The sequence below is a fragment of the Oratosquilla oratoria genome, chromosome 28 (genome assembly GCF_046742065.1).
Source record: "Oratosquilla oratoria isolate Oo_2021 chromosome 28, ASM4674206v1, whole genome shotgun sequence".
Lineage (NCBI taxonomy): Eukaryota > Metazoa > Arthropoda > Malacostraca > Stomatopoda > Squillidae > Oratosquilla > Oratosquilla oratoria.
Window position 1 is genome coordinate 4,773,620 of NC_134804.1, and position 27,280 is coordinate 4,800,899.

Below are 27,280 nucleotides of genomic sequence, written 5' to 3' on the forward strand. Positions count from 1 at the left end.
CCATGTAATGCAACACTGTACAGTATACTTCTTTTGGAGAATAGTTATATATATTACAATACATGAGGTTTCATGGAATGTACCCTCCTGGAAATTTAAAGATGTAGCTGTATTAGCCAGACTACAATGTCCAAAGAACATTGCTGTAGCCAAGGGTTTGATAATGTAAAATCATTCATGGCAAATTAATGTCCATAGTTCAATTAATCTGTAGCCCCAGTTCTATCTTTGAGGAGAACCAAACCAATGATGTTTTCCGATGGAAATCTCCAAAAGACAAAATCTTGATATACTTTCTCTGGGGTATTGGCTGCATATCATTGTGGGGTTAAAAGCTGCTATGTAGTATACAGCTGATACTTTAAGGTCTATATAGGGTGCCCCTACAGACCAGAGCCACACATAATTTTGTCTGTGATACAGGAAATCTCTATTCATAGAAAAATGATGCTACTTTATTATACTTTAACTGTCCCTCTGTTATGCAGTCCCCCAACTCTTAATACTGTCCTGTACCACTTCCCTGAATATTCATTTCCTTTTTTGCCAAACCCTGTGGTAGGGGAGAAAGAATACTGCCACTTCATTTGTCGAAGGCAACAAAAATGGGATAGTGATTGGATTAGGTATTCTATTCTCTGTAGCTAAATGGGACATTTTGAGAGAGAGAGAGAGAAGAGAGAGAGAGAGGAGAGAGAATGAGAGAGAGAGAGAGAATGAGAGAGAGAGAGAGAGAATGAGAGAGAGGAGAGAATGAGAGAGAGGAGAGAGAATGAGAGAGAGAGAGAGAATGAGAGAGAGAGGAGAGAGAATGAGAGAGAGAGAGGAGAGAGAATGAGAGAGAGAGGAGAGAGAGAATGAGAGAGAGAGGAGAGAGAATGAGAGAGAGAGAGAGAGGAGAGAATGAGAGAATGAGAGAGAGAGAGGAGAGAATGAGAGAGAGAGAGGAGAGAGAGAGGAGAGAGAATGAGAGAGAGGAGAGAGAATGAGAGAGAGGAGAGAGAATGAGAGAGGAGAGAGAATGAGAGAGGAGAGAGAATGAGAGAGAGGAGAGAGAATGAGAGAGAGGAGAGAGAATGAGAGAGAGAGAGAGAGGAGAGAGAATGAGAGAATGAGAGAGAGAGAGAGAGAGGAGAGAGAGGAGAGAGAATGAGAGAGAATGAGAGAGAGAGAGAATGAGAGAGGAGAGAGAATGAGAGAGGAGAGAGAGAGAGAATGAGAGAGAGAGGAGAGAGAGAGAATGAGAGAGAGAGGAGAGAGAGAGAATGAGAGAGGAGAGAGAATGAGAGAGAGAGAGAATGAGAGAGAGAGAGAATGAGAGAGAGAGGAGAGAGAATGAGAGAGGAGAGAGAGAGAGAGAGAGAATGAGAGAGAGAGAGAGAGGAGAGAGAATGAGAGAATGAGAGAGAGAGAGAGGAGAGAGAATGAGAGAGAGAGAGAGGAGAGAGAATGAGAGAGAGAGAGGAGAGAGAAAGAGAGAGAGAATGAGAGAGAGAGGAGAGAGAATGAGAGAGAGAGAGAGAGAGAGGAGAGAATGAGAGAGAGGAGAGAGGAGAGAGCCATGAGAGAGAGAGAATGAGAGAGAGAGAGAGAATGAAAGTGAGAGGAGAGAGAATGAGAGAGAGAATAGAGAGAGAGAGAGAGGAGAGAGAGAGAGAGCTCTGGGAGAAATTTTCATACCAAAACCCTAAGGTTTGGGTCTCTTGATGCAAGTTGATGTGGTACAGATGAGAGTAAAAGGGAAGAGATAAGCAGTATGTTTGTGAGAAGAAAGATGGATGTCAGAAGAAAATCCATGTGAACAAGTTGTATAGACACGGTAAAGGAAACATGGACTGGAGGTGAAGCTTTATTCCTGACGTTTCGTCTAACGACTTTCTCAAAGGAATGAGCATACTAGAAACATACAGAGATTATAAACCCGCCTTATGGCTCAAGGGGGTGTGCGGACGTCAGGAATAAAGCTTCACCTCCAGTCCATGTTTCCTTTACCGTGTCTATACAAAGATGGATGTGTTGGTATTGAGTTGAAATGGAGGGGCAAGTCCAAGTTTGGGAGAGTAGTTGAGACAGTGTCAGGAGTGAATAGAGGATGAAGGAGAGAAGGAGTGGCAAGTAAAGTGATGGGAAAATGTGAAGTGGAGTGGAAGGTTTCTTCAAGGATAATGTGGATGAAGGTGAAACTGAGAAGGGAGATGTGGGTTTTTGTAAGTGCATATGGGCCTGGTTGTGATAAGAGTGTAGGGGAAAGGGAGGTTTTTTGGATAGATTTAAAGAGTGCATAGAGGGTTTAGGGAGATATGTCAGTGTAGTGGTATTGGGAAATGTCAAGTAAATGTCTTGGGTCATTAAAAAGTGTAATGAGAAATAGACATGGATGCTAAGAGGAGTGATTTTGCTGATGGCACTGTATGGAGCAGAAACATGGAGTAAAAGAGAGGAGGAGGAATTTTTTTTTTTTAAATGTGTTGGAGTTGAAATATTTGAGAAGTATGGTAGGGGTTTCTGGGCTGGTTAGAGTGAGAAATGATGAGGTGAGGAGGAGAGAGGGTTGATGAAGGATTAGTAAAAGAGGCGTTCTTATCTAAGTATTTTTGCATCATCTGCAAAGAAATTCAAAAACACTACTCCTTCATTCATGTTATTTATATATATGGCAAACATGATTGGAGCCAGTACTGAACCTTGCGGGACATCACTTATCATTTCTTCCCAATTTGAATATTTGTCTCTAATTACTACTGTCATTTTTCTCCCAGTCAGGAAGTCTTCCATCCATTCCAATAATTTTCCTCTGATACCACCTATTGCTTCTATTTTTCTTATTAGTTTCTTGTGTGGTACCTTATCAAGTGCTTTTTGTCGGTCTAGAAAGGCACAGTCTGCCCATCCATCCCTTTCTTGTATTATTTCTATTAGTCTCGAATAGAAGCAGATCAGGTTTGTTGTACATGATCTTCCTTGTCCAAATGCAAATTGATTTGGATTCAGTGTAGTTTTGTCTTCCAGATGTTTAACCCATCTACTTTTGATAACTTTTTCACATATTTTTGCTACTGTGCTTGTTAGGGAGACTGGTCTGTAGTTGGTTTGAGATAAGGTGGCTCGGCATTTGTAATTGTTATTTCAAACTATGTGTTCTTTTCATTATCTGCACTTCATGTATATTGATTCAATGCAAAGTAGAATTATTATTATTGTTATTATTATTATTATTATTATTATAGGGGTTACTAGGCTGGATAGAGTGAAAAATGAGGAGGTGAGAAGGAGAACAGGGGTGGAAAGGAGTTAGGAGATAGGGCTGATGAAAGATTTGGACACATGGAGAGAACGAGTGAAGAAAGATTACTAAAAGAGGTGTGGAAGGCAGAGATGGAAGGAGTGAACATGAAGGGGGCAACCAAGGATGAGATGGATGGATGGGGTAAGGGTAACAGGGGCACTGAGAAAAAGGGGAATGTCAGTTGAGGAAGGATGGAAGAGGATAGAAGATTGGGGTGAAGGTAGAATGGTTGTGTATGGATGATGCTGTGATGCATGGGGGGTGAGGAAGTATGTGTGAAAAATAAATTGGTGCTGCCTGAAGGGATTTCTCCCCATCTCCATTTCTGCAAGAGGGGATGGAGAGGGAGGTTGCTGATTTAATGAAATGGCCTTGCTGTGGATGTGCTGTGTCTTACAACTGCTTCTAACTCAGGGCAGTGGGTGAGATGCAAGGATTATCAGTACACGTCATCCAGAAGGAGCCAAGATAAGAGGGAGGGAGGGGGTTGGATGGAAGTGGAGTATATAGGGATGGAATGGGTGGAAGTGGATTTTATGCCTTTGTCTTTTTGGCTACCTCCCTTGTAAGGGGATAAAAGCCTTTGGTGTATGTATCAAGATGTTGTCAGTGTGGAAAATTCAAATGTAACTACATTAATATAAAGGTTTGATCATACAAGATGATACCTATATTTAAATATACCAAAGTTCTTTCCCCCTTATAAAGGCTTGGCTGAAGAAAGCACACTTTCATATCATAAGCAAAACCCATTCAACAACCCTCTGTCATCACTGTACCTCAGGAATGAAGGGTCACCCGGTTTCCTGTCATTTTGCTTTGATAAAAAGCAATGCAGCAAGGAACTCTTCCACAGCTTGGACTGGTTAATCTTGTCCCTTCAACACATGGCAACACCCTCCCTCACTCAAATTATGAATTGAAATGAAAGATTGTGTGGAAAAAACACCATAAAGGGAATATTCTACATCCTTTTTCTGACAAATAACACACTCAGACCATTGACCCACATTGGAATGCACTACCATCCATTCCAGGTAAGATAATCTAAAATATGAGACATGAAGAAAATATTTTAAAAATATGATCGATTTTTTTTTTTTGTTTTTTGTTTTTGCAAAATGCCCACTATCAGGAGGCTGGAATGGTGCCCCTTACAGAGGTCTTTGTAGCATGGAATTTAATAACTAAATCAAATACTATCATCATATGTCCACATCAGCATCACCTCACACCATGAATTTATATAATTTCAGGGGAACCTAAAATCTGTAGTGCTTCTATATATGCACTCTCCACCTCCCTATCTTCTTAATGAACACAAAATAGCCTTGGAAACCATAAATAATCTTGTCTCTATGCACTCCTTAGGATACCTGTGTAAAATTTCCTATCTCCTTATTATGGCAATAGCATTAAGAAGGCACCCTAATTTGGGAAATTATGAGTAAAAATCACTGCAGTACAAAAGCAACAATATCTTGTAGAATGCCATTCACATCACCTAAGACTGACATAAGAATGAGATTGCACATTGTCTTTCTTGGCATGTGTACCAAAAAGGGATATTGCTTACAAATTACAACTTGTGCTTTCACTCTAAGGATGTTTTTTTCACAACTAATGGTTGTCATTCTAGTTTGAATGCAGTGTCATTTCAAAAACTGATTTCATTATTGTAATAAAGGATTTTTTTTCACAACTAATGGTTGTCATTCTAGTTTGAATGCAATGTCATTTCAAAAACAGTGATTTCATTATTGTAATATATTAAGTTCCTTATTTTCATAGCTGACTGGCATCTCAAACACTCCTGAATCCTATAACCTACAAGATATAAATGATAAAACTTTTGTGTGTTATTTTAATCATTCCTCTCTTGAGCTGAAGATGATCTGAGTACTCTGCATCATAAGGATGATTCCCTGATGGATTCTGTGCACTAGTATAATTTTGGGGTGCACCAGTACTACAACAAATGAACACAACACAGCTAAACATAGCTTTACATATCTTAAAATTATAATTTTGATGTGAAGACAGGAGAGACCATATTCTAAGAAATAAGAGTGCTTAGAACTATGGACATGATGTTCTTCACAAAATACACAAGTTATGGATGGATGTTGATCCAAAACTAATTTTTAAATGTCAACCTTAGCCTTTCATTTCTAATATATCCCATGGAAAGTGATGACCTCGTAACAATGACTGTTAGGAAATATTTGCAGTCCAGAATTGTACCTATACAACTGCATCTAAAATAGAAAGATAAATGTTAATGTCATTACGTCCATGGCAAGAAATTTGAGAACATTATGGTTCCCACAAAGAAATAAAGAAAGAAATAAGTAATAATAACTTGTCCCCAGAATGGCTTTGGGAAATCTGTGAGAACAGAAACTTTCCAGCAACTTCTCAAGTTGCCAGCAGTTTCAGAACGAAGTTCTGGAGAAGCTCCTTTAGGTGCCTGCTGACCAGCATTTGAGCCACTATAGAGATGAGCTGCAAACCAGTACAGAATTGGGCAGCTTGAACATAGCAGGCGAGTTGTAACCTGTAGAGAAAATGTATAGAATTACAAATACTATGTCATACTGTGGTAACTGGGCCATTCAATGAGTAGATTTGTTACAAATGGAAGTAAAAGGTGATAGTTTGTTATCTTGTTCCAGTTTTCTGTATGTAGCAGGGATGACCTGTCATCCAGGAGGTGCCAAGATAAGAGGGAGGGAGAAGGGTGGAGGGGAGTGGAATATATAGGAAATGGAATAGGTGGGAGTGGTTTCTATGCCTTTTTCTTTTTGGCCCCCCGTGTAGGGGGAAAAAGCCTTTGGTATATATAAGTTTATCAGTTTCTTGATGTCAATTTCTGTCTTTACTGGAAAAGGATGAGGCAGCTTTTATCTTGGATATCTCTTTAGTTATTTTCCCAATTTTTTATACAGGCCTGACACTTGTCTAGGAGAAATGCTTGTTAAAAACCCAATCTACTTATCACACTACAGGTGAACTCAAACATACATACATACATATACCAAGGCTTTTTCCCCCTTACAAGGGAGGTAGCAAAAGGAAAAGGCATAAAATCATTCCCACCCATTCCATCCCTGAATACACTCCACACCCCTCCACCCTCCCTCTTATCTTAGCACCTCCTGGATGACGGGTCATCCCTGCACCTTGTCCACTGCCCTGGGTCAGAAGCAGTGTCGCCAGACACAGCGCATCCGCAGCAAGGCCGCTTCATTAAATCGGCGACCCCCCCCACCGTCCCCCCATGCATAAAAGGAGAAGACGGGGAGAAATCCCTTTCAGGCTGCATCAAATTTTGCTCACACATACTACCTCACCCCCCATCCCCCCGCCCATTCCACCTCATGCATCACAACATCATCCATATACAACCATTCTCCATTCACCCGTCTTCTGTCCTCTCCCGTCCTTCTTCAACAGACATTCCCCTCTTCCCCAAAGCCCCCTTCACCCCATCCATCCATCTCATCCTAGGACGTCCCCTCATGTTCACTCCCTCCACATCTGCCTTCCATACCTCTTTTACTAGTCTTTCTTCACTCATTCTTTCCATGTGTCCAAACCATCCTAATACTCTTTCATCAACCCTATCTCCCAACTCCCTTTCCACCCCTGTTCTCCTCCTCACCTCCTCATTTTTCACTCTAGCCTAGTAACCCCCATCATACTTCTCAGACACCTCAACTCAAAACACATTCAAACTCCTTCTCTCTTCCTCTCTTATGTTCCATGTTTCTGCCCCATACAGTGCTGTTGGCACAATCACTCCTTCATACAGTCTCCTCTTAGCATCCATTCCCAAATGTCTATTCCTCATTACACTCTTCAATCCACCAAGGCATTTACTCGTTTCTCTCAATCTACATTCTACCTCCACCTTCACTCCACCTTTTCCTGCCACATTTGCACCCAAGTATCTAAAATTATCCACTTCCTCCAGTTGCTCTCCCTTAATGCTCACTTCCAGTCTACTGCCACTTTCACCCCTTGTACATCTCATCACCTTACTTTTACCCACATTTATCTTTAGCTTTCTTCTATCACATACTCTCCCAAACTCTGTCACCAACCTCCTCAGTCCCTCCTCTGATCCTGCCACAAGCGCAGTGTCGTCAGCAAACAGCAGCTGGCTCACCTCCCATTTTTCTCTATTTTCTTTAACCATCTCCATTCCCTGGCCCACTACCTTTGCATTTACCTCTCGCACTACCCCATCCATGTATAAGTTGAACAGCCAGGGCGACATAACGCATCCTTGACGAAGTCCCACCTTTACCTCAAACCACTCACTCTCTCCATTTCTAATCCTGACACAAGCTCTACTACTCTCATAAAAACTCTTGACAGCTCTTAGAAGCTTTCCTCCTATCTGCATAACCTCCCACAGTGCCTTTCTATCTACCCTATTGTAAGCCTTTTCCAGATCCATAAAAGCCCAAAAAACATCCTTCCCCTTTCCTATAGCTTTCTCACATATATGTCTTACCACAAAGATCTGATCTACACAACCTCTACCCGTCCTAAATCCACACTGTTCCTCACCAATTACTCCCTCTGTTCCTCTCCTAATCCTCTCAATCAAGATCCTCCCATAAGCCTTCCCAACTACACTTAACAAGCTAATCCCTCTGAAACTACTACATTCACACTTGTCTCCTTTTCCCTTGTAAAGTGGAACTATACAGGCACTCCTCCAGTCCTCTGGCACTCTACCCTCTCTCCAGCAAACATTAAATAACCTCACCAGCCAGTCCACCATCACTGTACCTCATTTTTTTTAGACATTCTGCATGGCATCCATCCAGACCAGGTGCCTTACCTGCTTTCATCATCTTAACAACTGCCTTCACTTCATCCTTCCTTATTTCTCCTCCATTTTCCTCACTCATCACTCTCATTTTCTTAGCATTTCCCACTGCAACTATCCTCCTTCACATTTAGCAACTCCCTAAAATATTCTGCCCATCTTCCTCTTACTGCCTTCTCTTCCATTATCTTCTCTTCATCTGCACCATTTACCTTTTGTTCTCTACTTGATTCGCCTCCTCTTCCTCTCTTAATTTCTTTCCAAAACATCTTTTTATTACTTTCAAAATTTTCTGTCATACTCTTACCCCATTTCACATCTGCTCTCCTCTTTGCCTCCTTTACCTTTTGCTTTACTTCTCTTTTCTTTTCTTTGTATTTCCTATATGACTCCCTCGTCCTATTTTGTAACCAATCTGTGAAAGCTCACTTCTTCTCTTCTACAACCTTCTTTGTTTCCTCATCCCACCATTCACTATCCTTCCTTCTATTTCCTCCCGTCCTTCTTGTTCCACACACCATCCTTGCACACTTTGTGACTCCCTCCTTGAACCATCCCCATTCCTCCTCCACACCTAGCTCTACTCTATCCTTCACTTCCTCCCACTCCTCCTTCAGCTTCTTCTTGTACTCCTCCTTTTCATTTAAAGAGTTCACTCTAAGCACCTCCCTACCTTTTGTCCCTTTCCTCTTTCTCCATCTATCCTCCACTCTCAACTTACCTTCCACCAAAAAATTATCTGATATACCCCACCCTCTCCCCTTAGCACATGTACATCCTTAACTCTTCCTATCATAGTCCTATTTACCACTACATAATCCATCACCACTCTATCTACCACCCTTCCATCCACCACCCTCTCCCATGTGTACTTATGCTTGACTTTCTTCCGAAACACTGTATTTGCTATCATCAAATCTCTTTCTAGACACATTTCTACCATCAATTCTCCACTATGATTCTTTCCTGGAACTCCACATTTCCCAACCACTCCATCAATTGGACCTTTATGGATTAGGAAAAGGCTTATAACAGGGTAGACAGGAAGGCACTTTGGGAGGTATTGCAGATATATGGGATAGGAGGAATGCTTTTAAAAGCAGTCAAGAGCTTTAACAAGAGTAGTAGAGCTTGTGTTAGAATCAGAAATGGAGAAAGTGAGTGGTTTGAGGTAAAGGTGGAACTTCATCAGGGATGTGTTTTATCACCTTGGCTGTTCAATTTACCGTATTTTTCGGACCATAAGGTGCTTCGTACCATAAGGCGCACCTGTAATTTGCTATTCCCTGTCCTTACATAAGGCGCACCTGGTCTCGTCATCGGATAATCATGCATATGTGAGTGCATTCAGAACAAAATTTTCGTTGTTGTATGAGAAAAATCTGTTGGGATTTAGCAAAATTACAAAAATAAATTATATATATTTTTATTTTGGTCAGTGAAATCAGACCACCTCCATGGATGGTCTGCCCTGCCAATACTCGTAAAAAACAACAACACGTTACGGAAATTGTGGGGAATAAAACCAACTTTAGCAGTTTTATTCCCGGAATTCTCTATTCACTTAAAAACACAAGTTTACAAATGAAGGTAAATTTTTAGTTTCGACCATGGGCGCAATATAACAATAAAAAATTAATTATTAATTTTGTAAATTATAATGTATCAACGTATATTCAATTTTGTGAGCGGAAATAAAAAACAAAATATGTGCTGAAACAGATTTCGTAAGTAACGAAGTCGTGTCGGACGAATGGTACGCCATGTTTATGATAGATGCCGACGTCGAAGATATGAAAGGGTGATAAATTCGTCTAACCTAACCTAACCTGTGTTTAATAAATCATTATCTGCAAATTAAATGTCATCCGGCTCGTCCTAGTTGTCGTCGTCGTCCTGATCCTATGCTACCGACTTCGTTCATTAGCATATTTGCTTGTAGCAAGGTATTTTTTATTTTCATTTCCGCCCACAAAATTGCATATTACGTTAATACATTTTAATTTACAAAATTAATAATTAATTTTATATTGCTATATTGCGCCCATGATCGAAACTAAAAAAATACCCAAATGACTACAGTCTGAGTGGAGCGAGACTATACCAATGCAAAATGGCTGTCTGTGTTGTGGACGCTATCATGTCATAGCCATGATAGCGTGAATGAATGCTGTGGCATGGACCCAAAAACTGTCGAAGTTTTCACAATTTTCTTGTCAAGATACATGCATCTTGGTTATAACTTGGTTGTAACTTTTGCTAGGCCTATCATGCACTGTCGCCGTCGGCAGGCTAGCTACGAAACGTGTCAAAATAGTACGTCACTATCCGAGGCATTTTTTTTGCACTGAAGCCACACATAAGGTGCACCGCACGATAAGGCGCACCACCCGATTTTGGCCGATTTTAAGGATTTTTCCCGCGCCTTATGGTCCGAAAAATATGGTATACATGGATGGGGTGGTGCAAGGGTAGTGGGTTGTGGATTGGAGATAGTTAAAGAAAATAGAGAAAAGTGGGAGATAAGCCAGTTGTTGTTTGCTGACAGGACTGCACTGCACTTGTAGCAGGATCAGAGAAGGGTTTGAGGAAGTTAGTGACAGAGTTTGGGGTGTAAAAAAGAAGGAATATGAAGATAAATGTAGGTAAAAGTAAGGTGATAAGATGTACAAGGGGAGAAAGTAGCAGCAGACTGGAAGTGAGGATTAAGGGAGACGTAAGTGGACAGTTTTAGATACTTAGGTGCAAATGTGGTGGGAAAAGGAGTGGAGGTAGAATGTAGTTGAGAGAAGCAAGTAAATGTCTTGGTGGATTAAAAAGTGTAATGAGAAATAGACATTTGGGAATGGATGATACGAGGAGATTGTATGATTGTGCTGACAAGACTGTATGGGGCAGAAACATGGAACATAAGAGAGGAAGAGAGGTGGAATTTGAATGTGTTTGACATGAGGTGCCTGAGAAGAATGATGGGGGTTACTAGGCTGGATAGAGTGAGAAACGAGGAGGTGAGGAGAACGGGGGTGGAAAGCAAGGGGTTGATGAAAGAGTATTGGGATGATTTGGACACAGAAAGAATGAGTGAAGAAAGATTAGTAAAAGAGGTGTGAAAAGCAGAGGGGGCAACCAAAGATGAGATGGATGGATGGATGGGGTAAAAGGGGAATGTCTGTTGAGGAAGGACAGAAGTTAGGGGTGAGGGAAGAATGATTGTGTATGGATGCATGAGGGAGAGTGGGTGGGGATGGGTGAGGGAGTATGTGTGAAAAATGAATTGATTCAGTATGAAGGGATTTCTCCCCATCTTCTCCATTTCTGCGTAAGGGGATGAAAAGAGGGGGGGTGTCGCTGATTTAATGAAGCAGCCTTGCTGTGGATGTGCTGTGTCTTGTGACACTGCTTCTGACCCAGGGCAATGGGCAAGATACAGGGATGACCTGTCATCCAGGAGGAGCCAAGATAAGAGAGAGGGAAGGGGGTGGACAGGAGTGAAATATGTGGGGATGGAATGGGTGGGAGTGGTTTTTATGCCTTTGTTTTTTGGCTACTTCCCTTGTAGGGGGGGAAAAGCCTTTGGTATATGCATGTGTATGTAAAATACATGAGCAAAATGTACTGTTTAACCTGACTGGGTTTCAGGCTATGCTCAGCCCCTCTGATCATGATCCTGAAAACTGTGCTGAAGAAGACTGAAGTGCTTGCTAAGTGAATGGATTTGTACAGTGATGATATAGTAGTGGATGACACTGTTGAGCCAGTGTCAGAAGTAGTAAAACACCTGGCACGATTTGGACTGGTCTCAAAGGAACCAGAACTGATGGATGGAGTGATAAAGGGACAATATTGGGACTGTAACTAGAGCAAGATAGGAGTAGAAACCTGGTATTCAGGAGAGGCAGTGATATCCTAGATGTGACAGATGAGAGCTCTTCTAATTATGTGGCAAACTGGTTGGCCACTACTATATCATCACTGTTTGGCATGCAGCTATTTTAAGAGAAAATCTGGGGGAAAAGATTGGGGAGACAAGGTTGATGAGGGCATGCTCACAATGATCTGTGATTATCATGCAATGAGTGAGATGCAATGACCCAGTGAAAGGATGATGACGTGTACTGCAACTGGACAAAGGTGTGCTATGGTGTGATGTAAGCAGCATAGTAACTACCAAAGTCCTGGAAATAGGTAATGTGACATTTAAAAATCTGAGTGCGAGAGGGACTTGGGAGTTCTGGTGAGTTCTGGTGAGTCCGGACCTTAAAACCAGGAAGCAGTGCATTAGCGCCAGAAATAAAACAAACAGAGCATTAGGCTTCATTGCTAGGACGGTAACGAATAGAAGTGCAGAGGTAATTATTAAACTCTATCTAGCGATAGTTAGACCCATCCTTGACTATGCGGTACAGTTTTGGTCTCCGTCCTACAGAATGGACATAAATTCACTAGAATCAGTACAGAGAAGAATGACCAAAATGATACAAGGACTCGGAAATTTGCCTTACGAAGAGAGGCTTAGGCACCTAAACTTACACTCTCTGGAAAGACGCAGAGTGCGGGGTGATCTAATAGAAGTGTTCAAGTGGATCAAAGGCTATAACAAGGGTGATGCAAACAAGGTCATCATAATAAAACAACAGGGCAGGACTCGCAGTAATGGGTATAAACTGGACAAATTTAGATTTAAGAAGGAAATAGGCAAGAATTGGTTTACAAATAGGGTGGTCGATGAATGGAATAAACTTAGTAACCACGTAGTAAGCGCTGAAACTATCAGTTGTTTTAAAAAACGATTAGACAACTTTATGGATGGGGACGACAGGTGGTGATGGATACGGAGCTGCCTAGTGTAGGCCTTATGGTCTTTTGCAGTCTCCTTTATTTCTTATGTTCTTATGTTCTTATGTAAAGAAAAAGCTTGGCAGTGAAAAAAAAAGGATGATTGTCATTACATTAACATGTCAGAGTTGGATGTGGTTGTAATGGGGGTCCATCTGGCATTGCAATGGGGATTGCGAGAGATCAAAATCAGGATCAATTCAGCCAGGGTGGCAGGAAGGATCATCACAATGCTAATCAAAGAGAAAAGAGTGCAGACAAAAGGGGCAGCAGAGGTCATTGTGAACCTGTGCCTTGGAATCTTGATAGAATTGATATACAAGTTCAGCTTGAAGGTGAACATAGTCAGAGTGCCATTGGGAGAGAATAAAGCAGACATGCTAACTGAAGTGAGGAAAGGTTGGCTGAGAGTGGGGGATGAACAGGAAGAGGAGGAGGTCAAAGTGTGTGCAGCAGAATCCCTAGGCACTGAGGAGCTACATGGGGCACACCACCTAGGTATTGACAAGTTGTTGTTCCTGACCGGGTGAGTTAACCCAAATATCACGAGGGAATAAGTTTAGTAATCTGTGTGAGCATATATCCAATATCAATCAATAGATCCTGCTCCAAAGCTGCATGCAACAGGGGATATCAGCTCAAAGAAGAACTGACAGAGATTAACTGTTGATGTAACTCACTATTGACAAGGCATGTACCTGTTAATGGTAGATTGTGGCCCTGGATGATTTGCTATCTGAAGGGAACTGAAGACTGAGATAGGACAGGAAATTGTGTGCGTGTCAAATGAGATATCCACTTCCATATGGTGACGCCTACGTAGGCAGCATGAGGAGCAAGTGGGTACTCGATGATGCCGACGTCGGCATCTTGATTATATTTATTGTAGTTGTACCTACGTAATCTCCATTCTCTCTAAACTGGCTTCATCAATTTTCTATGGTTATCAAAATACACGGGTGAAAGAGAACGAATGATTGAGCACTGACTTTATTTTTTATGATGCGATTATTATGACGCAACATCGCACGTCAGACAGCTAATGCTGCCAGACGTGCGATGTGCCCCAGAGTGAAGAGGATATTTCTGGAGAGGGGCCCAACTCATGAAATTTTAGTGTATAATGGCACTACTTTTCAATCACAAGTACTGAAGGATGCTGGACAAGTGGAACACAAGATGCTCTTTTAGAGTTACCATCCAGGCAGTAACGGGATAGTGGAACAATGTCATTGCACTGTCATGTCCATTGCCAAGAGGGCATTAATGTTGTCTATGGAGCCAGTTTTCTGGTACATGTCCCCTAGGTCAGGACAAGATGAAGAATTGGTCCCACAGAAGGCCATATAGTATGAATGGCAATATCCAAGAGAAGCATTGACACTACTGGGCAATGTCGAGGAAGGAACTGTCAGTACAAGTAGGGGAGGAGGTATGGGTGAAAACACATAGTATGTAACTCACAGCAGATGAGGGGTGTTGTGACATGTGAATTCATGGAACAATGTTTCTGTAGATGGAGTGCTGCAACATATCCTGAATCTTTACAGTGTAGTGGACGGAAGAGAGAGTAATGAAGAGAGCTGTGACATGGCATCAGAAGAGGGAGTGACACATCAGCAACCACAGCTGAACAGATGTCTCCCAAGATGGTTGGAGGACTATGAAGTAGGGGATGGGGGGAGACAAAGAAGTTTATCTTAAGATCACGGAAGGGGGGGTGAAGGCATCAGGTGAATGTATGCATGGTTGGCACTCCTGGTATGAGGGCAAAGTTCACCATGAACTACAGGACTGGCATAGAGTTTGTGGGGCAGGGTTGAGGGAGCATAGGGAATGAAAGGTGCAAGGGAGTGAAGAGAGACAGGGAGTGACATAGGAGATAGCTAGATTTAAAAATAGTGGATAGATGGTGTGCAAGAGAGAAAACTGCTTAGTGACATTGTCAACCCAGTTGGGAAGGCAGCACCCATCGTAAGGTAAGTGGAGCAGTTATCTTGAGACAGAATGTATTATTTTACTGTTTGGTAACTAATGTGTTCTCCTAAAATAAGTACAAATATGTTTCCAAGGTTTGGGTACTGAAGATCTTAGTAAGCTTCTTTAGTGCTTTTTTTTAGTATACATGTTCAAAAATTATTTTACTTTGAAAGTTTCCAAAAATAAATACAATACTAACCTGAACATGAATACAGAGCACACAAAATGCACATAAGCATAGTGCATGTGCTGTATAAACAAATAGTCTCCATGAATTAATTCCTTCTTCGTGCCAAATGAATGCAGTCTTATCCTTTTTGCTGCGCACTTCAGAGTCTGGTAATTTAATACCAAGACTCCAACACACCTGAAGAATACCATGAAAATATGTTTAGTTGAATAAAATACCATACTGGCTTATTGTTAGGATTACTGTGACACACTTATATATCATACATGCATATACAAAAATTTTCCCCCCTTACAAGGGAGGTAGTCAAAGTTAAAAGGCATAATTCCACTCCCACCCATTTCATCCCCATTCACCAACCCTCCCTCTCATCTTGGCTTCTCCTGGATGATGGGTCATCCCTGCATCTCGCCCATCACCCTAGGTCAGCAGCAATGCAGCAAGACACATCACATCCATAGCAAGGTGGCTTCATTTAATCTGCAACCCCCCTCTCCATCCCATCATGCAGATTATATATCATAATTGAAGTATATTAGAATGCATGGAGTTCTTAATGAATAGGCTAGTGATGATGGAATTTCACACAAGGAGTAACTAGTGGGGGTCCCACAGGGCTCAGTGGCACCAGTTAAGTTCTTAATCTAATGATATAGTTAACACAGTTAAAACTATTTGATGACAATGTCAAGACTGAGTACTACGAATTATTAAAATAACTAAGAGATTACAGGAAGATCTAGATAGGAAATATGAATGGAACCAGAAATAGAAAAAATTCAATGTATAGAAAAATATATATATATTGAAAATTTATATAAATAAGAAAAGGCCAACACAAAATTATAAAATTTGCAAAGTGGGAAATGAAGCTTAACAATTATTTGAGTTAGAGGGGAATGTGTGTTGAGCAGGAAAAGGAGAGGGCAAGAGATGGGTGGGTGTGGTGAATGGTTGTGCCTGGAATATAAATTGATATAGTCCAATGGGATTTCTTCTTGTCTTCTCTATTTTCACATGAGGGGATGGGGAGGGAGGATTGCCATGTAAATGAAATGGCTGGCCCTGCTGTAGACATGTTGTGTCTTGCTGCAATGCTCCTTACTCGGATAGTGGGCAAGGGGCAGGATGACCCTTCATCCATAAGGAGCTAAGATGGAAGGGAAATGGGAAATAAATGGGTGCATGCCTTAGCTGGCTACCATCCTTATAAGAGGGAAGCTATCTGGACAGATAGACAAAAGCAAAGAACATAAGAATGAAGGAGATTGCAAGACCACAGGTCTACACTGGCCAGTTCCATCTCCATTACCACCTTTCATCCCCACCCACAAAGTCATCTAACCTTTTCTTAAAACAAGCAATAATTTTGGTGTTCACTACACAGTTACTAAATCCATTACATTTGTTAACCACTCTATTGGTAAACCAGTTCTTGCCTATTTCCTTCTTAACCTCTTCCATATGATGACACCTATGTAGGCATCATTAAGTGTGAATGGGTATATGAGGATGCCAGCATTGGTGTTTTGATTACATTTATTTTGCAGTTGTAACTGTGTGACCCCCAAATTCTGTAAACTGACTTGACTGCATTTCTGTGCTTATCATCATTCTGAGTAAAAGAGAATGAGTAAGTCAGCAGTGACTTTATATCTTATAACAAGAGTATTGTGATGCATCATCATACATCAGGCATCCAATGCTGAACACAAAAATTTGACTCATATTGAGGAGGTTACATTTAAATTTGTCTAATTATCCCTTACTGCAAGTCCTATCATAGAATTTTTTTTTGGAGTGTTACATACATATACCAAGGCTTTTTCCCCCTTACAAGGGAGGTAGCCAAAAAGGGAAAGGCATAAAAACACTCCCACCCATTTCATCCCTAAATACACTCCACACCCCTCCCACCCTCCCTCTCATCTGAGCACCTCCTGGATGACGGGTCATCCCTGCACCCTGCCCACTGCCCTGGGTCAGAAGCAGTGTCGCAAGACACAGTACATCCACAGCAAGGCCGCTTCATTTAATCGGCGACCCCCCCTCTCTGTCCCCCTCTGCATATAAGGCGAGGACGGGGAGTGTTGATAATACATAATTTGTCAATGGAAAAATACATCAAGATGATCACAGGGGAAATTTATAAATGATTTACTGACAAACGTAAGAGTGGCATTCCACTACATGAAGAGACTCACTGAAGACCTATCATAATTCAGACCAGAATATACTGCAGTGGTGTGGTCCCCACACAAAATAAAATATATACAAAGGATAGAGAACATTCACAGGACAACAGCTAAGATAGTTGCATACCTAGTTGATAAAACATACAAAGATTAGAAACTACAACTTCCTACAACAGAAAAGGAGGAGGAGGAGGAAATATGATGGCAGTGTTCATAACAATGAAAATGAAAATAAGAAATACCAGAGGGCATAGAAAAATGTGATTAAGGGATATTAAGAAATACTACTTTCCATACAAATGAAGACATGCAACAACATGGAAGTAACAGTTCTGTTAGATAAAAACAAAACAGATGAATTCAAAGTCAAGCTTGACCAGTGGAAACACGTATATGAGACCTCATTAGTGTAGATCTTACTTTGTATATTACAACATTTTCACCTCCATCAGATGTGGCCCTTTCAATCTTTCAACCAGTCCCAAGACCTCTATCAGCTTCAACTGTATTTCTTCCAGTTTTTCTTATAAAGACTGCTGACAACTGGCATGGGCTCCTAATCTCAGTGAGACACACCACAACACCCTTCAAATCATACAAAACAAAGCCCTAAAAACAATTACAGGCTCCACAAATACAACACCTACAGACCGTTTACACCATGAAACAAAAGTCCTCAAACTCAAGGACCACCTCGACATGAGAAGCACACAAACACTTGCCGCAGCCATCACAAACACATCACACCTGCTGCAGACGACGCCAAACTGTTAAGGAAAGTAGAAACTGATAAGGACTGAAGCACTGCAGGAAGACCTGAATAAGGTATGGAACTGGAGTCAGAAGTCAGAAGTGTAGCATAATGGAGTTTGGAAAAAGCAAAAACAGAATATCAGGAAAATATACAATTGGAACCAAGGAAGTAAAGAAAGTGGGATCTGAAAAAGATTTGGGAGTAATTATCACAAACGACTTGTCCTATGATAAACAGATTAACAAAATTGTTGGGGAGACTTACAACTGGCTAAGATCAATAAAAGTGGCATTTCCATACTTGGACGAAGACATGATAAAAAAAAATATTGGTTACATTGATAAGGCCTAGACTAGAGTATGCAGCGACATTGTGGTCCCCCAGTACCAAAAAGAATATAAGGAAAATAGAAAGAATCGAGAGCAGCTACAAAAATGGCACCTGCACTTGCAAACCTATCATACGAGGAGAGATTGGCTAAACTGGAGTTACCGACACTGGAGCAAAGAAGAGAGAGAGGTGACCTACTGACCATCTACAGAATCATGAAAGGCACAGAGATACTTACTTAACCCCTTCCATTTGGTGCCACACATGTAGGCGTCATGAGAAGCAAGTGGATTCGCGACGCTGCCATATCGGCGTCTTGATTATATTTATTGTAGTCGCCCCTGTATTTTTACATTCTCCCTAATCTGCTCTTAATCCCATTCTCTGTGATTTTCAAAATTCACGGGTGAAAGAGAGAACGATTGATATAAGCCGTGACTATATTTTATGATGCGAGTATTATTACGACACGTCGTACGGCTGGCATTGGCTGCTGCCTGCGAGATTTAAGTCCTGTAGTGAAGTGGTTAACTGGGAATAGAGAAACACAAGAGGACATGGAAAGAAAATAAAAAAAACATAGCTATAGAAGAGAACTGAAGAAAAACAGTTTTCCACATAGAGTTTTGGACACTTGGAACAAACTGGATAATGAAATAGTATGCGCAAAAACCATTCATGAGTTTAAAAGCAAACTAGACACTGCAAGATACAATGGCAGGACACCACGAGTATAGCTCCCCTTCCCGCAAAATACAACTAGGTAAATACACTACATAGCAGAACACCCACACACACCAAGAAACATTAAAACAACACCCAAAGACCTGTATCACACACAGATACTCTCTTCTCTTCCTCCACAACCACCAAATACCAGCCTCCGGAAACATATTCATAACCATATCACTTACCGCTCCATTAACACACTGAAATACAACACATTGCTGCATGCCAGATGCCCTGATATCCACCCTTCTGAATCCTCTCTCCCACGAAAGGACAGAGTCCACCTGGCCAGACTGCGGTGCGGCCACCACCCAGCACTTCTAAGCTATCAGAAGAGGCTGGATGACTGCATTGTGAACAGCTGCCCAGGATGTAACACTTCACCCCATACCATACAGCACATAATGGAAGACTGCATTATACACAATCATGCACGCAAACAACACAACATACTCTATAAAGGATTTGTGGGAAAACAAAGTTTTGGCTTTGGCATTACTTGGGGAGACGGGACTGCTTGAACAGACAGTCTAGGGAACGACAACAACAACTGGCAACTGCTCCCCTCCTTCAACTACAGTAAACTGGTGACAGAGAAACTGTCCCACACTAATATAATAAAGACAACAGTTCAAAGTTCTTTCACAGAGAGATCTTTAGGAGGGCCCAAGGATTGCCACCAGACTAAGGCAAGTTTTTATATATCTGGGGCATATGGTTAGTGCTGGAATGGGGTGTATTTCAACTTGGGCCCCTCTCTTTTTTTTTTTTCTTTTTTTATTTCTAGGAGGCTGTCACGTCACACCGGGTTCATACTCCTGATGTGACATATTCATTCCTGGAGCATGACTACACAGTGTTTTGCAACCCCTCGGCGTGACCTATAACACGGACCAAATATGGAGCGGTGTAAGTCCGACAGTTGTGAAGACGGCGTCCCCTCTCTTGACCACCTTAGCCCTATGGGGTGAGAATGAACAATGACTCCTTGTCCGCTAAGACTGTTGACCTAGAACACGTGCGAAAGCTCTCGTAGGCAAGCGGCGGCGGAGTGGTACGAAACCAACGCCGCCTGCTAGCTGAGGTCAAGGGGCGCATTAACCAAGAAGAAGGAGACGAATTAGCGCCTCCCCTCCTTTTCTACCTCACTGTCTTGTAGGTTAAGGTATAAGCTAGGGAATTATTGTAAACCCTCTCCATGCATAAATAAAGGAAGTAATGGATGTGTGGAGTTGGGTAGATAGGGATAGGAATATATGTATTAAGATAAGTTGGTACTTGGGCAGTAGCACCTGTGTTGTGCGGCTGGGGTATAAATCGGGGGGTGCAGATACCCACGCTGCTCCCTCCGCACTCGACCTCTGCACATTGTCGGTACTTTGTAAGTAAGAGATATTCTCACTAGTTGTGTTAGTAAATATTTCAGTGATTTTGTATATCTTCTTTCTTTATCCTGGCGTGTTGGATGTATCTATAAAGGGGCGATTCTTCTCTGAGACTCTGGATTGTATGAATTACTCAAACTCTGTTTTAGAGTTTGATGTAACACACAAAAACAGAGCTTAGGGCGTGACATAAATGGGGGCCTCATGACCGGGATACACTCCGCCGCCAGATAGAGGAATTAGTGTATGCAAAAGCATTAAGAAATTATTTTCAAGTAAAAACGCAAGCCGCCAAGCGATCAAAACCGTGATCGATCATACAAACGCAAGCAGATTGGCTTCATTGTTTACATTTCAGCAACGCGTTACCTATGGTATTGTAGTCGTTTTTCTTTCTTTTATACGATGTCTCACCCAAACACCCCAGCTAGTTCTAGGAGTAGCCCTAGTTTTGAAGGATTCCCACAGGTGAGAGAAGGGGAAAGTGACATAGAAAGCAGGAGAAGGACTAGGACGAGGGTATAGACCTTTTATTGTATGCATCCAGAATAACCACGTATGAGGGACTAGGGTTTTCCCCTTTCTACTTAATGTTTGGTAGGGCCCCGAGGGAACCCCTCGCTGCCCTGTATGAACAAATTTTATCTAAGGGTTCAGAGGGAGATGTCAAGTACGCTAATCTAGTGGGCGCAAATTTTGAGAAACTGAGGAAAATTAGGCAAATAGCCAAAAGGAACCTTGAAAATGCCCAGGGGAATCATAAGGAATACTATGATAGGAAATCTGTTAAGAGGGAATTCAAGGCAGGAGATTATGTGCTTGTACTATCCCCTCAAAGATCATCATTGCATCCAAAATATGAGGGACCATTCAAGGTACTTGAAAGGAAAGGGGGCCACAATTATGTCTTAATAAACCCAATGAGAAAGTCTGGGGTCCAACAAGTACATATTAACCTCCTTAACCCCTTCCATAGGGTGCCGCCTACATAGGCGTCATGAGGAGCAAGTGGATTCGCGACGCTGCCATATCGGCGTCTTGATTATATTTATTGTAGTCGCCCCTGTGTTTTTACATTCTCCCAAATGTGCCCTGAATCCCATTCTCTGTGGTTTTCAAAATTGGCAGGTGAAAGAGAGAACGATCGATATAAGCGGTGACTATATTTTATGATGCGAGTATTATTACGACACGTCGTATGGCTGGCATTGGCTGCTGCCCGCGAGATTTAAGTCCCATAGTGAAGTGGTTAAAGAGTTCAGGGGAATAGTAGAAGAGGGCGCAATTGGGGTAATCGAGACAGGACGAGATGATGGGAGCCTGGATTCAGACATTGATAATCTAAATCTGTTTTATGATTTGAACAGATCAAACACTAGTGAGGCGGAGGAGAAGTCCTTATCCTCACTAGAGGGAGAAATGCGGGAAGAGGTCAGAGCGCTGCTAAGCGAGAATGCCAATGTGTTCTCCTCATACCCCACTGTTACCCAAGCGATACACCAAGACGTCGTCCTAGAAGATGGAGCGAAGCCTGTGAGGCAAGCCCCGTATAGGCTGTCGCCCCAGAAGAAGCGAATCATGGAGGAGAAGTCAGGCAGCTCATGGAACAAGGGTTGGTGGAACCAAGCACGAGCCCCTGGGCTTCGCCTACTGTGTTGGTTCTGAAACCCGGAGGTGAGTGGAGATTGTGTGTGGACTATCGCCGTCTGAATGCTGTGACCAAGGCAGACCCCTACCCTCTTCCACGAATTGATGACCTCATTGAGGAGGTTGCAGCAGCTAGGTTCCTGTCCAAGCTGGATCTAATGAAGGGGTATCACCAAATCCCCCTTACTAGTAGAGCATCGGAGGTCTCCACATTTGTTACTCCACAAGGGCACTTTCAATATAAAGTTACCCCCTTTGGAATGAAGAACAGCGGAGCATCCTTCCAACGCCTGGTCAATTGGATAGTTGAGGGATTACCCGGTGTCAAGGCATACTCAGATGACATCGTAGTTTTCTCTGACAGTTGGGAGGATCACCTTCACCAGCTAAAGGAGTTGCTTGGCAGGTTGGCCCAAGCTCATCTCACCGTAAATTTGAAAAAGAGCTCTTTTGGAAGGAGCACTATCGAGTACTTAGGCCATCAAGTTGGCCAAAATTGCGTCTCACCAGTAGAAGCTAAGGTGAAGGACATTGCAGAGTTCCAGGTCCCGAAGACGAAGAAGGGGATCCGAAGATTCTTGGGTATGGTGAACTATTATAGAAGGTATTGTCCAAAACTCGCTGATGTGACCGCTCCCTTGACCCACATGCTCTCTTGTAATCCTTTCAGGTGGAATGAAGGCGCAAATGCAGCTATTGATAAGTGCAAGAGGCTTCTCTCAAGTCGTCCCATCTTGGTGGCTCCTGACTATAGTAAGACCTTCTTTATTCTCTGTGACACCAGTCAAGTGGCTGTAGGTGCCGTGTTGGCTCAGGAAAGGGATGGTTCCATGCCACCTATTTCATTTATGTCTCAAGTCCTCAAGGATTATCAGACTAGGTATTCCACAATTGAGATGGAGGCCCTCAGTCTCGTGTTAGCGCTAAAGAAATTCCAGGTGTTTTTAGATGGTAAGGTGATAGTTCTTAGTGATCATAATCCTCTTAAGTACATTATAAAAGGGAATGCTAAGAGTGATAGGTTGGCTAGGTGGGCGCTAGCACTCCAGGGTCACGATTTTAATCTTAAATATATTTCAGGGAAGAGTAACAGGATTGCTGATGCCCTATCACGTCCAGACACAAAATGTTCAACCCTTGCTCCGCAGGTTTGAACATTTTTGTCCAGTGAAGGGGGATGTATGTCACGTCACACCGGGTTCATACTTGTGATGTGACATATTCATTCCTGGAGCATGACTACAATGTGTTTTGCAACCCCTCGGCGTGACCTATAACATGGACCAAATATGGAGTGGCGTAAGTCCGATGGTTGTGAAGACGGCGTCCCCTCTCTTGACCACCTTAGCCCTATGGGGTGAGAATGAACATTGACTCCTTGTCCGCTAAGACTGTTGACCTAGAACATGTGCGAAAGCTCTCGTAGGCAAGCCGCGGAGTGGTATGAACCCAACGCCGCCTGCTAGCTGAGGTCAAGGGGCGCATTAACCAAGAAGAAGGAGATGAATTAGCGCCTCCCCTCCTTTTCTACCTCACTGTCTTGTAGGTTAAGGTATAAGCTAGGGAATTATTGTAAACCCTCTCCATGCATAAATAAAGGAAGTAATGGATGTGTGGAGTTGGGTAGATAGGGATAGGAATATATGTATTAAGATAAGTTGGTACTTGGGCAGTAGCACCTGTATTGTGCGGCTGGGGTATAAATCGGGGGGTGCAGATACCCACGCTGCTCACTCCGCACTCGACCTCTGCACATTGTCGGTACTTTGTAAGTAAGAGATATTCTCACTAGTTGTGTTAGTAAATATTTCAGTGATTTTGTATATCTTCTTTCTTTATCCTGGCATGTTGGATGTATCTATAAAGGGGCAATTCTTCTCTGAGACTCTGGATTGTATGTATTACTCAAACTCTGTTTTAGAGTTTGATGTAACACACAAAAACAGAGCTTAGGGCGTGACAGAGGCAAAACCTCTAACAGCAAGGCACAGGTGAAATGATGATTGGAAGGAGAAAACAGTAATTATGGGTGATTTTAACTCAAAAGAAAGTTGGGAAGAAATGACAGAGAAAGGTGGAGAAGAACTTTGGGGAAATATTCTACTGGATATGACGTATTGACTCAATGGGTAAAGGAAAATACCTGATTGAGAAACAATGAACTGTCGAGACTAGATTGAATATTTACATCAGAGCCTGAAATCGTGGATGAATTGGATGCAGAAAGATACAATAGCAGGTCACTACAAGCATAGCTCTCTTCCTGCAAAATACAACTAGGTAAACACAACTAGGGGGAAATAAGGAAGACCCAAGAAATTATAGACCGGTGTCCCTAATGAGTACAATAGTTAAAATTTGTGAGAGAATCATCAAAGATAGATGGACAAAATATCTGGAGGAGAACAATATACTGAACCCAAGGCAATCTGGATTCAGACAGGGAAGATCACGTACCACTAATATGATTTGTTTCTATTCAAGATTGATAGATTTATTGCAAGTAAAGGATGGCTGGGCAGACTGTGCCTTCCTGGACTTACAAAAGGCATTTGATAAAGTACCACACAGAAAATTGCTATATAAACTGGAAACAATAGGAGGCATGCATGGAAAACTATTGAATTGGATGGAGGATTTCCTACATGGAAGAAAAATGAGAGTAGTGCTCAGACAAATATTCAAAATGGGAAGAAATGAGTAGTGGTGTCCCACAGGGGTCAGTACTATCCCCGATAATGTTTGCTATATATATGAATGACATGGACAAAAGTACTGAATGTTACATGAATTTCTTTGCAGACGATGCAAAGTTATTAAAGAGAATAACCTCCGAAACTGACTGCGAGTCATTAGAGAATGCAGTACAATCAAGAAATGCAGTACAATCGAATTTGGGAAAAGCAAGAATAGGATATCTGGAGAGTATAAAGTTGACAGAAAAGAAGTACAGAAAGTAAATTCTGAAAGGGACCTAAGAGTAATCATCACCAAAGACATGTTGTCAGATAAACATATAAATAAAATAGAGAAACATACAATTTGTTGAGATCAATAAAGGTGGCTTTTAACCCCTTCAATACGGGCCACATTGCACGTCTGGCAGCATTAGCTGCCAGACGTGCGATGTTGCGTCATAATACTTGCATTATAAAAAATAAAGCCACTGCTCTATCGCTCGTTCTCTTTCACCCGTGAATTTTTATAACCATAGAAAATATGATGAAGCCAGTTTACAGAGTATGGGGGGGTCACGCAGGTACGACTACAATAAATATAATCAAGACACTGATGTTGGCATCCTCACGTACCCACTTGCTCCTCACCTACGTAGGCGTCATGGTATGGAAGGGGTTAAATACCTGGATAAGAAAAAAAAAAAAAAAAAAAGCCAAAACTACAATATGCAGCATTGATATGGTCACCCAGTACAAAAAAGAATATAAGAAAATTAGAAAGAATACTACGAGCAATGACAAAGATGGCTCCAACACTTTCAAACCTGACATATGAACAAAGGCTGGCCAAACTGGAACGATTGACCCTGGAACAATGAAGAGAATGAGGGGACCTACTAACCATCTACAGAATTATGAAAGGAAAAGAATGCCTTGATAGAGAGGACTTATTAAAGTGGGACAGAGGAAAAACAAGAGGACATGTAATGAAATTCAAAAAGGACAGCTACAGAAGAGACCTGAAAAAGAACAGCTTCATACACAGAATGATAGATATCAGGAACAAATTGGACGAAAAAATAGTGAGTGCAAACACAATACAAGAATTTAAGAACATACTTGATCTTGCAAGATGCAAAAATGAGTCACCATGATCACAGCTCCCCTTCCCATAAAATACAACTAGGTAAATACACACAGCGGTTCAGGACTAAGGCCAAGAATTAGATAAAGATATCAACAAGGTGTACAGAATGGGCACATTCTCTAGAGAAAAACACTATAGGCAATTGAAAATCAAACTAAGGACTCATATGATAGCTGAAGATACTATCGAAAGTGAAAAAATTAGCTAACAGTGAAAATTGAAGTAAATCTAAAATATATATATATATATACATTTTTTAGAGTACTGGATCGAAGGCTAAGAAACTGGTACATCAGAAAAAAGGAAACATAAACCAAAAAAGAGAAGAAAAAATAAAAGATGGCATACACAAACATGGATGGTATGATTTCTGGAATAAATGAATTAAACAACTATCTGTTAATGGAGAAACTGGACATAATGGGAATAGTGGAGACATATTTGAAAGGTCTCTTATCATGAAGTATGGTAGGACAAGGTCTACACAACCATTGGATGAAAAATAGAATGGATAAACAGGGTGGAGTCATGTTATTGACTAGAATGGGCTTAAATGTGACAAAAATAACAGAAGGAAAATATATTGTGAAAATGATTGATAAAAGTTGTGAATAGTAATACAAAAAGTAGAAAATTTATAGTAGTATATGTGCCCCCAAAAACAGGCTTCGTCTGATAGTGATCATTCCAAATTACTGGAAGACACAAAGAATGCATTATACGAGTTACTGATAGATGGAGGAAACATAGTAATTATGGGTGACTTTAATGCAAAGGAAATAAATTGGGAAGAAATGACAGTAAAACGTGGAGAGGAACTCTGAGGCAACACTCTACTGGATATGACCATTAATTAATTATAATTATACACTGACTCAATGGGTCAAGGAAAAAACCAGATATAGAGACCATGAAGAACCATCAAGACTAAATATTCACATCTGAGCCTGAAATCGTGGACAAAATGAATTACAAGACACCAATTGGGAAGAGTATCCACATACTAATAGAGTTCAAACTATAAGAACAAAATGATGTGAAAAGAAATGAGAAACATAGAGAAGGAAGATTAATGTACAACAAAACAGACTTTGTAAAGCTCAGAATTTTTCTCAAAATGCTAACTGGGAAAAAAATTCAAATGACGAAACAAAGATAGGAGAGAAATGGAACATATTAAAAGAAAAATACAAGGAGGGGACAGATAAATATGTACCAAAGAAGAAACAAGAAAAGGGTTTACACAAAGTGTCGGTATTACAAAAAGAGTAGTGAGGCTA

At 41.4% G+C, this 27,280-nt stretch overlaps 1 protein-coding gene across 2 annotated transcripts in view; it reads right to left on the minus strand.

The window, feature by feature from the left end:
* Nucleotides 1-4,913: 4,913 nt before the first annotated feature.
* PIG-V (phosphatidylinositol glycan anchor biosynthesis class V) overlaps nt 4,914-27,280 on the minus strand; it is a 115,431-nt gene continuing 93,064 nt past the window's right edge. For both annotated transcript variants that reach the window (XM_076210922.1, XM_076210921.1), the window contains exons 6-7: nt 15,145-15,312; nt 4,914-5,843 (exon numbers count right to left, since the gene is read on the minus strand). In XM_076210922.1, coding sequence (XP_076067037.1) covers nt 5,574-5,843; nt 15,145-15,312 — 438 coding nt within the window. In that variant the 3' untranslated portion in view covers nt 4,914-5,573. The remainder of the gene's footprint in view (nt 5,844-15,144; nt 15,313-27,280) is intronic.